General features: G+C 41.7%; 1 protein-coding gene and 2 long non-coding RNA genes across 5 annotated transcripts in view; all 3 read right to left on the reverse strand.

Annotated features, from left to right (window-relative positions):
* Positions 1-4,254, reverse strand: part of LOC135338445 (uncharacterized) — a 127,177-nt gene extending 122,923 nt beyond the window's left edge. Inside the window, exon 1 of the mRNA XM_064534568.1 lies at positions 4,039-4,254. Within this exon, the coding sequence (XP_064390638.1) occupies positions 4,039-4,052 (14 nt within the window). The 5' untranslated portion in view covers positions 4,053-4,254. The remainder of the gene's footprint in view (positions 1-4,038) is intronic.
* A 180-nt stretch (positions 4,255-4,434) lies between these two features.
* LOC135338559 (uncharacterized) overlaps positions 4,435-11,037 on the reverse strand; it is a 51,907-nt gene continuing 45,304 nt past the window's right edge. Inside the window, exons 5-7 of one of the 3 annotated variants that reach the window (XR_010395574.1) lie at positions 7,630-7,740; positions 7,192-7,345; positions 4,435-7,083 (exon numbers count right to left, since the gene is read on the reverse strand). This is a non-coding gene — a long non-coding RNA (uncharacterized LOC135338559). The other 2 variants (XR_010395572.1, XR_010395573.1) reach the window with 2 other exon arrangements.
* LOC135338626 (uncharacterized) lies at positions 8,077-10,867 on the reverse strand. Its single transcript, XR_010395665.1, has 5 exons — positions 10,391-10,867; positions 9,655-10,021; positions 9,267-9,476; positions 8,307-9,039; positions 8,077-8,103 (listed from the first exon to the last, which is right to left on the reverse strand). It is a non-coding gene; the product is annotated as an uncharacterized LOC135338626 (long non-coding RNA).

The following is an 11,037-nucleotide window of genomic DNA, read 5'->3' on the forward strand; positions in this document are numbered from 1 at the left end:
TGACAGTACCATAAAGGTCGCGTGTAGAGTTCGTGCAAGTTCAAGCTATTCCCCGAAAATTAAATGCGCGAAAACGTTTCTAACGATCATTTCGCGAAATTTGACTCAAAATACTCATCCCAAACCTTCGTCTGGGATGGCCATTTATACCCACTATACGGCACTATAATTATATACGGTACGAAGAGCAAGCCACAAGTATTGTTTATAGTTGTTAAGTGCCATCAACACGATTAAACGTATTCTGACTTGTTCAGTTTACTATATATACACCCTAGAGCACTGAAGTGCTAACCCTCGGCTGTTGACAGGAGAATGGAGTGCATACAGCAACCACACAATCAATAGTGTTTAAATTAACAGTAACAGACTCAGTAGATCAATTATTATAGCAAACATAATTATAGAGACTGGTAAATGATCACTTTAGCTGCATGTATATCTACCTCGAATAAAGGTCGCGTGTGGAGCTCGTGCAAGTTCAAGTTATTCCGCGCAACTTAAATGAGCGAAAACTATTATAACGGTCATTTCGCGAAATTTCATATACCCTCAAACTATACCCACTATAATTATATAAGCCATGCACACAACACACCATGACAGTGCATAAGCTATACGGTACGGTATGAAGAGCAAGCCACAAGTATTGTTACAGAGGTATAAATAACAGTCGGTCCATCGGTCAATTTCTAAGCAATTATCTGACCATTCACTACTTGCTCGGTCATAGTGTCCTAGCATGCAAAGATTGAAGGCCAAAGGTAATTAGGGTTAGGGTAAAATGTAACATGGAAGGGACAGTATGACTTGTGTAACCTTGACAACGTATCTAGGTACCCTAACCCTCCATTATCAACTTCCCCTGATCATGAACTGTACTTCATTCACATGAATATTGTATTGCATGTACTAACTTACCATTGATATTCACATTGCACTCTGTGATGAGGTACTTGATAGTGTACTGGCACCCCACTCTGACTGCCAGTCCCAGTGGAGTTAGTCCATCATTGCCCACAGCTCCTATAGTGGTGAGTTAGGGAGCATTGACACGTACATAGTTCACTAAGTCAGAGTCTATTGTTCTCAAATTCAACTATTCAATAGCTGCGTATGCACTAGACATATTTAAACTTGGTACATGCATGCATGGGGATAATTCCAGGGATGAAACATGTCACTATCCCCAGATTAGAATGAACATTACCACAATAGTATAGAGTCATATGGCTGCGTAGCAACCACAAGAACGTTGTCAGTTAAAAACCACGTAGAGGCCAGGGTACAACAACCGTTTGTTCTCAAATCACAAATCACGTGTGTGTGTGTGTGTGGGTGTGTGTGGGTGTGTGTGGGTGGGTGTGTGTGGGTGTGTGTGGGTGTGTGTGGGTGTGTGTGGGTGTGTGTGTGTGTGTGTGTGTGTGTGTGTGCGTGTGTGCGTGTGTGTATCACTAACAATGGCAGTCAGACCCACTAGACTATAGTACATATCAGTGAGGTCACTAAACCAGACACGATATGAACGTGTATTTGTGTTTAGGGTATTAAAAGGATCATAATTATTATAATAGCAGGGCTTGTAGCTGCAGGAGCAGAAGAGAGGAAGAGAGGAAGGAGGCCGAATACACCAGCCTTGGTTCATGCACTGCACTGCTTCACCCCACTAGCCATAGAGACTACTGGTGTTCTAGGGCCTAAGTCTAAGACATTTGTTAAGGAATTAGGTGGGCGCGTTGCACGTGTCACGGGAGATCAGAAGTCCTTCCATTACTTACTGCAAAGGCTGTCGGTCGCAGTACAGCGTGGAAATGCGGCCTCAGTGATGGGCACAATGGACTCGCAGACCCTCTCCCTCGAAACATTGGAACTTTGAATTACTACATTATTTATTGTTGTATGAATTACACCTGGTCTGTACATGTATACGTATACTATTTCTAATAGTATAAAAAACTAATTATAATAATTATTATCCCACATATAGAAGCGAGTAACTCATTAAACGAACAGGAAACATAATTATTCATGAACATTTCTAGCAACATTGAGTGTTTTGACATAAGCACATGTACATGCATGTGTCTAGCCCTAACCACTATGTACGTTAGTTCAGCTATGAATTGGAGATAATACGGCCTTAAAGTGTTACATGACACACACACTGACTTACCTAGGTCACACTGTCCAGTTTCCTTCAGTAACTGGACACACTTCAGGTGTCCCCACCAGCAGGCATAGTGCAGGGGAGTGTCCTTATCAGTATTCTGTACATTGACATCGATGCCATCTTGCTGTGTGAGTATCTTCACTACATCAGGGTGGTTGTTGATGCATGCCATATGGAGAGCGGTCCATCCATCACTGTCCCTCCAATTGACAGGAGCTCCTCTAGCCAGCAGCCTCTCCACCTCGTCCACATGACCACCCTTGGAAGCCTCATAGAGTTGCTGACCCAGATCATGACTACAGTGTATTGTGAGAGGAGGTAAACAATGAAGGGCAGAAATCATCATTATTATGTACCTACAAATGACAATGAGTAATCTCAGTCTCCAATTAGTGGACTCTTAGGTGGTGAGGAGTGAGTGGGTGTATTATAGAGGATGTGACTGTATTGACCACAATCTTAGGAGCTAGCCTTCACTTGCTAGCTATACCCACATCTAGACACCAGAGGAGCCTGCAACTAATTAACCATCACTCATGAAGGTCACTCATTAGTTTCTGAGGTTGTCATCTACATAAGTAATACAGTCATCTTTGCTTCTATAGCTAGTAAGCACGAGTTATACTATTATACAGTATAAACAATACATGTACTGTTAGGAGTACATTATGGTCACAGTCATTATTGACAATAGAGTGTCTGGATTCATAGATAAGGAGTACTGTATTCATTGTGGCCTCTGAGATATGGTCACCTCAATGTACACAGCCATTCCACCAAATGTTCAACTTAGTAAACCACAGATAAGGAATTGGAAACGGAAGTCCCACAAAATAATGTTCACCACTTAGTAAACAATAGATTATAGAGTTAGAGAAGTTACATTGAATCTGCAATGGATCCTCGAAACTATTCGCGTTACTTATGAACGAGACTGTTAAGCAATTAATTTTTGTCGGGTAACTCCCTTAAAGTATGAAAGTTGTGTTTCCTCGAGACATCATCTGTAACAGTTTATAACACGCCAATCCGTCAGCCACATGTAGTACTTATAATAACTGACAACGTACACCCAGTAAAAAAGATAAATTAGCTAGTAAAGTCATAAGTTCCCAAGGCTGTTTTAGAGCGTGCTAGTTATAACTACTACAATAGGTATAGACATTGAATATAAGTAAGTTGCACGGACTAAGCAGCTATTTGTAGTTTATTATGCACTGTGTGTAGAAATAGGTATTGTTGTGGCTCCATTAAACCACAGCGTAGCACTGATGTTACTCGAGGGCACCTTTGTTTCCAACCCCTTTAACCCCTCAATCTATGGTGTAACACAACAACTCATGATCAGAGTGTTCCAGGGTTCAATGAACTATTTGTTGTGTGGGTTCTAATGAATAAGAATGGTATGCAGAAACATTAAATATCTTACAGAGCAATTCTAATGCACCTATCAATGTGTCGCCCCACTACCTCCTAGGGAGGGGTCAGGCTAACATGGAGGATTTGACCATAACTATACCCCAGGTCAAATTCCCCACATGCATGGGGGAGGATTCTTTGTTCAAATTCCCTAATTCCCCAGTCACCACCAGTCACAGCCTCAAGCAGTTGTACAGTCTTTACTACGCAAGGCCAGGTCAAATCATATCAGTATGGGGCCAACATTTCAAGTCAAATTCCCCCGTATGTCCCGGGGGAGCACATTAGGTGCATAATTGCAATCTATTATTATTTCCCTAATCAGCAATCTCATAGTGTAGTGTGTGATTGAAGCTGTACATGTATACTGATGTATATTTGTCAACCCTGAATACATACACAGACAGGCCACCAGATATTATGTACACCTTGTAGCTGTACAAGCTCACCTCCTTCTTGCCATTGTCCTGACCTTCCTGACCTGCCCTGGGGCGGCCAGGGACTATTTAGTAGCTGAAAGATAAGTGTAGCCCTGATCGGCAGAGTTGCTTCAGCTCAATCACAGTCTAGTCTATTGTCGATGTCAGCTCAAAGTCTTTTGTCAAAGAGCTGACACACCCAGAAGCTTTGTTTACTTGAGTTACAAGATACGCCCTTTTTTAGCTTGATCTGTAATCAATAATGTTATTAATGATCTTTACCTACACCTAGCTAATATTTGCATCCCCTAAATAAAGTAAATTTGTAGGTCTTATCAAAAGAGTGTTATACATATTTACTGTATAATAATAATTATAGTGTATAATTTCTACCCACTACCAAAATAGTCATCATGATTATAATATTATCAAGAACTGCAATGAACAAACATGCATGAAAGAATAAAATAATGTATTACAAGGTTGTGGTATATACGTAGGTCACTAGTAAGCTAATAAATTAAAGTTAGTATGGGACCAGGTCACAGTCTTGAAGTCAAGCAGATTGTGTTCTTGTGTGTACATCTCATACAGTTGAAGGTGTAGCTTCACCAGGAGGACACTAGTCTGCCTTGTGCCTGTGGGTGGTGTGTGGGTGTGTGTGTGTGTGTGGGTGGGTGGGTGGGGTGGGGTGTGTGGGTGTGACTAGGATTTTAGCTGTATATAATAGTACAATGTGGGTATAGCTACGTATACTAAAATCAATCATTGATTCCTCCATCAAAAGGCACACACATTCTTTAGCATGAAATTAGACGATTACCGTACGTATAATTATAGTGGGAAATGTTCATCAAGTGTGCAAAACTTCGAGTTTTTCAAGGGCAGAGCAGTTAACACGAACATTGAAACTGGGTACAGGTTAGCTATCAAAAATATGCTTGTATTTGTATTTTTAAGTGAAAATTGCATTCAATATTAAAATTCAAAGTGAAGATACAACACAACAAACACAATAAAAATTAGTTCTACAGGACAACAATGACTTAGAGGCTTTCGTATACTAGAGAGGAGGTACTGCAAGATCTCCTGGATAGCAGTGACCATGATTCTGAGTCAACAAGCTATCATTGGGAACTGTACAAAGAAGTGCCTCTTATGCACACACACAGAGAAAGCTAAAAGCCAGGTGCATAGTGATTAGGATCAAATTGACCTAATTTCATAAGGGACATTTCATAAAGGAATTGTAGCCTTGGGAGTGCCTAAACATTAGCATTGGGAACAGATAATAACACTACAAAAAGTGTCTGTTATGCACACACAGAAAGCCAAACAAAATTTAAATTGCAACAGGGAACAAAATAAATAATGTGTGGCCTCTGAGAATTCTAAATACATTATCACTGCATGGGAATACATTGGGAACAAAAAAGCATAAAGAATTGGAGGGTGCCTACAGACAGGTGCCTACTACAGACATTACATTGCAAGTAAAAACAATTATCTCACAGAAGCCTAAAACTACAACCACAATTGAAGTGACCTTTGGCATGCCTAAAACATGACCCTACAAAAAGGTTATAGTTGCACCATAATAACACACAACCAATGTCCTATGCCAGTGGCACAACACATGACAATAATAGAGAGAATCTGTACAGACTTTCCCCAGGTTATCAACAATCATTGAGAATAATACAAAAGCATGGATTGCAGGCCTAATACATTGGCATTGGGAACAGACAATGTAAAAATAATTATCTCACAGAAGCCAAAAAGTACAACCACAATTGAAGTGACCTTTGGAATGCCTAAAACATGACAATTATAACTTTACACAAGTAAGAGGTAATAATGAGTTGCACACCATTATAATAACACAATGTCCTATAGGCCAGTGGCACAACACAGTACAGACAAGTTGTAATTGGTTACTACACAACAATTGTAAATTTGCCTAAGCCACACACACACACACACACACACACACACACCTGAAACAGTTCCCCCTGCCCTTGGACTCCCACCCTTCAAGACCATTCTCGAGAGGCCTTCATCCAATCTGTAGGCCCAGCTGTATCCATCTCAAGTTCTTCCTTAGACATATTCCAGCATTTCTTTACCACTGAAATAATGGATAACATAGTAGCCGAGACAAATTGATACGCTAGGCAAATGATGACCCCACTACAACATGATAAATGGACCCCACTCACGACTGCTGAGCTAAAGGCTTACATGGGATTCTGCATTTTCATGGGGATCGTGAAACTCCCATCGATTCAAAATGATTGGAGGAGAGACGTGCAATTCTACTACTCACCAATTGCATCGAAGATCTCACGCGATCGCTTTAGGGACATCCGACGATACCTCCATTTCACGGACAACACCACTCTCCCGACTCCAGGCACCCCAGGTAGCGATCGTTTGGCCAAAGTACGCCCCCTCTTCAATAAGATCAACGAGCGCTGTTCTGCTGCATACAACTTAGGCCGTGAAGTTGCAGTAGACGAGGCAATGATAAAGTTTCAGGGTAGATCTGCACTGAACAGTACCTCCCAAATAAACCTGTGAAAAGAGGAATCAAGGTTTGGGTCCTAGCAGACGGGTACTTCCACATGCTACAAGTGTATACAGGGAGAGAAGCCACACCAGAGAAGCAACTGGGAGCACGAGTTGTGAAAGACCTCACAGCCTCGTCACGTCTGTCAAACTGTTAGAAGACTTGGAGAAGGATGGCATTTATACTTGTGGTACAGCTCACGCTGACCGCAGAGGCTTCCCCAAGGCTCTCAAGCAGCCAAAGCTGACAGAAAGTAATAAGCATAATTATTATTTACCTTTTCAGGGGGGAATACATGACTCTCCAGAAAGAAAAAGGTGACGGTCTCAGCGACAATAGGGTTGTCCGTGTGATCTCCACAGCCCTCTGATGCCACTTCGGTCACCTCTGCATGTACAACGTACAGTCAAGACAGGCGAAAAAATCTCCGTCCCGTGCCCACAGAGCATCGAGGACTATAATCGCTTCATGGGGGGTGTCGACAGAGGGGATCAGCTCAGAGGGTACTACAGATGCCCTACAAAATTCCATAAGTTTTATATGTACATTTACTTCTTCCTAAAGGATATTTGCATTACGAACAGCTACATATTATATCGACAGTATTCACCCACCAACGCACTGAAAACCCTCCTCTCATTTCGTCACGAGTTGGCCAAGAAGCTAATTGGCGACTACTGCTCCAAAAAGAGCAAGACACCCTTGAAATCGCTAGGAATAGCTCACTTCCCTCTTCACCACCAGGATGTACGCAGAGGTCGTTGCCATCTGTGTTATCAGAAAAACAAAAGGAAGGACACAGCATGGTTTTGCCTACAGTGCGAGAAGTGGTTTTGCCACACTGGCAACCCCTGTTTTATGCTATGGCATAAGAACATGTAACTAGTTGTATAAAGCGTCAACTCCTATGAGTTTCTATCCTGCATGTTGAACATGAGTAGAAATACTTAGTACTGACTGTAACACGTAACCAGTGTACATTTACTACTTTACAAGCTATCTATATGTAGAGTAAGCGTACTAGCAGTTTAATACACAGCCACAAAGCTTACCTATGAAGTGCTGTGGCCTTGGCTGGTCCGTTCCAAACCAGGAGATCCCGACAGAGAATGCTAGGCAGTTGCCTAAAAGTTAGTTGCATCTTTCTTTGCACGAGGAGAATGCTGAACAAGATAAATAATTGAATATCTAACCGTGTAGACTACACTATGAAAACAGGCTGTAACCTTACTTAGCTACTATTAAAGCATACTCTGCACACTCTGAGGCATCTAAGTAGGTATCTAAGTATAGTACATTAGCTAAGAAGGCTTATAAAGGCTTCAATAGCTACAAGTACGATCGTTTTACGCACAAAAAGCTTACCTCTGAATTAATTCTTCGCTGTGGCATTGGCTGGTAGACTCTTCCATTGGAAACCAGGAGATCATGACGAGTAACTGCTGTAGACTAGTTTGCTAGGAAATTACCTAAAGAAAACGGTTATAGTTTCAAAGTTATGCATCTTTCTTTGCCAGAGGCGAATGCTGAACAAAAAGATAAAAATGAATATCTAACCGTATAGACTACACTCTAAAAAAGGGTCTGTAAACTTATTTAGCTACTACTAAACTATACTCTGCACACTCTGAGGCATCTAAGTAGGTATCTAAGCATAGTATATCAGCTAAGAAGGCTTATAAACGCTGCACAAGCTACAAGTACGATCGTTATACGCACAAAATCTTACCTCTAAAAGGATCCTTCGCTGTGGCCTTGGCTGGTTGACAATTCCGTTGGAGTCCAGGAGATCCTGATAGAGTAGCTACTGTAGACTAGCTAGCTGCAAAGTTGCCCAAAGAAAACTGCTACGGTTTCGAAGCTACGCACCTTTTTTTGCTAAGGGCTGAAAACTGGAAGTATATACTTGTAAAAATGGTTCCGCGGTGGGCGGTACTACGTATGAAATCATAACCACGGCTATTCGGATAAAGCCTCCATACACACAACAAGTTATTAGTTTTAAGAGTGACAGACTTTTAATGCTCAAATAAAAGCGAGTAAAGCTAGGGGGGGGGAAGGGGGATATCCCCCCTAGCTCCAATTTTCCCCCCCTTTCAATGATGACTGAGTGTCCATAGCTGGGTATTGAAATAACAGTTGACCTTTTTTTAACAACATTTTCTGGTTACTTTTCTTATTTCCCTGTATGACACCCTGGAGAGATACATTGTATACTGTGAGACTTTTTATACAAATTCATGACTTGAAAAAAGTTGTTCTAGGAAGTATTGAATGCAGTGTACTGATGATTGTGTGTCACCATAGCAACAGTTAGGGGTTATATAGTGACAGGGCTCACCAAGGAGACAGGTTTGACAGACGTTCTTGAGTTGAGCACATGACTGGCAGACCTCTGTTCTCTTGTAGTGCATCTTAGCACCAGGACACCATCGGAACACAGTGTAGGGCCGGGCACAGATCTGAGGGGACACTCTGGGTAACAATGACCTCATTACAATTTTGTAAAAGTACGCGAAAAAGAAAATAAGAACCTACCAATCAGGGGCAAGTTGGTGACGCCCCAACTTGATTGTGTGCTTGACAGCAGTATACTGTGTATATAATTATGAAACCCTGCCCAATAGTTACACCTAACAGAGACAATTCTCATCAGAGTACATCTAAATCAGCAGAGTTGTGTACCCACCTTTCTTGATAATGACTAGATTGAGCACACTCAGGTTGCTGTCCACTATGCAGCCTCTCACTGACTTGCGTTTCCTCTCTCCAGTGCGTTTGGGTCTGTAACAACTGTGCCCCTTCTTGAGGAGGAGCTTAACAAGGCCATTAGTGAGGACACCTTATTTCATGAGGAAGCCCTGCTTGTCATTGCCACCGCTGATACGAACCACAAACCCTGTGTGTGTGTGTGTGTGTGTGTGTGTGTGTGTGTGTGTGTGTACAATCTTACAGAGATGGAACTCATAAAGGTAGTGAGATTAGATCATGTGATTGGTATAATCCCCACCTATCCCTGGTAGGGGGCATTAGTTTGACAAGTGCATTCAGTATGTACTACTGAGATAATTGTTTACCTCTCCACTGTTGTCTGAAGTCCACAGGACGACCTTTGAACCTATTCCTGGTATTAATTTTGGGACAACCATACTTATTTCCCGAGCCTTTTTCCTCCAGCCAGTTGTCATCACTTCGTTCAAAGCGTTTCTTTCCGCTTGTCATTCTTAATTAGTCCATCAAATGGCATTTGAAATGCTGAGCTGGTATTTGCTCCATAGTGTGTTCCTCAGTAGGGCTATACCCACACCACCTCACTCTTACCCCGCTATACTCCACCCTCACTGGGTCTTCACGAGTTTCTTCAGTGCTCCATCGATGTCCCTGATGGCGAGACTTGTCCTCGCGAGACTTAGCCTCGAGACCACGCCGATTGAAAGTCCAATGCTGGTGAGAAGCACAAGAGGGTTATGATCGTCACACAGATTAACTACTGACAAAACTAGTGTTCAAGCTGGCGCTGTGCTAATGCCTCTCGCCATGTTTTTGCTTTCGCTGAAAAGTATTAGAGTGTTATATTAGTTTCTATAATGAATTTTATATTAAAGTTAGCTTATCTATATAAAGTCACTGAGAAAAAAAGACTTATTTACATGCATCTATTGTTGTATTATGTGGCTTACTAGGACCTCAAGAAAGAAGAAAATTGATTCTTCCAAGATCTGTAGTTCAGTGTATATAATATCTAAGAAGAAAAGACCTGTGTACATGCATATTGTTATCTATATTGTTATATGGTAGTGTTTTGTGGCTTACCAGGCCTTCAAGACAAAGATGATTCTGCCAGGAGGATCTGGATCTGGATCTTGGATATTATTATTTTCTCACACGTGGGGAATGAGCGCGCATGCGCATTACATACACAGGAATAATTAAAGGGTGTGTCCAAAGAGATCAATTTCACAAATGGCTACTGCTAGCTAGCTGTTTTAACAGATATTTTCTGAGTATTGTAGCTAACAAAAAGCTAGCGCTTTAGTGCAAGGCTAACTCATATGTTGAATAGAAAGTTTGTGCGGACAGATGATGCTATGAAAGATTCTGAAGAGACTGCAACAGCCTTCAATGTGAGTCAAACTAGCCATAACTCGAGAAAGAAGCTTTAGTTTGCAAATCCACGAATCAAAATCCAAGAGAACGTGGCTAGAAGCCTATAGAAGCTGTTAGTTTTGGTCGCATTGCAACCGTTGAGCAGTTACAGCTGGAACAGACACACAGACACACACACACACAGTCAGCTTTACTGTATCCCTTGTGCGGCTACGCCTCGAGGCATAACAAGGAAGAAAGCTGTTCCATAGTTTTGATAATCCTTACCATACACACCCGCACAGAAAAAATAGTGAATGGCTGGTGAGGGAAAGCGATCGTTTGGCGATCCCTATAGGAGCTTCCGCAAGGTT

The sequence above is a fragment of the Halichondria panicea genome, chromosome 7 (genome assembly GCF_963675165.1).
Source record: "Halichondria panicea chromosome 7, odHalPani1.1, whole genome shotgun sequence".
Taxonomy (NCBI): Eukaryota; Metazoa; Porifera; class Demospongiae; order Suberitida; family Halichondriidae; genus Halichondria; species Halichondria panicea.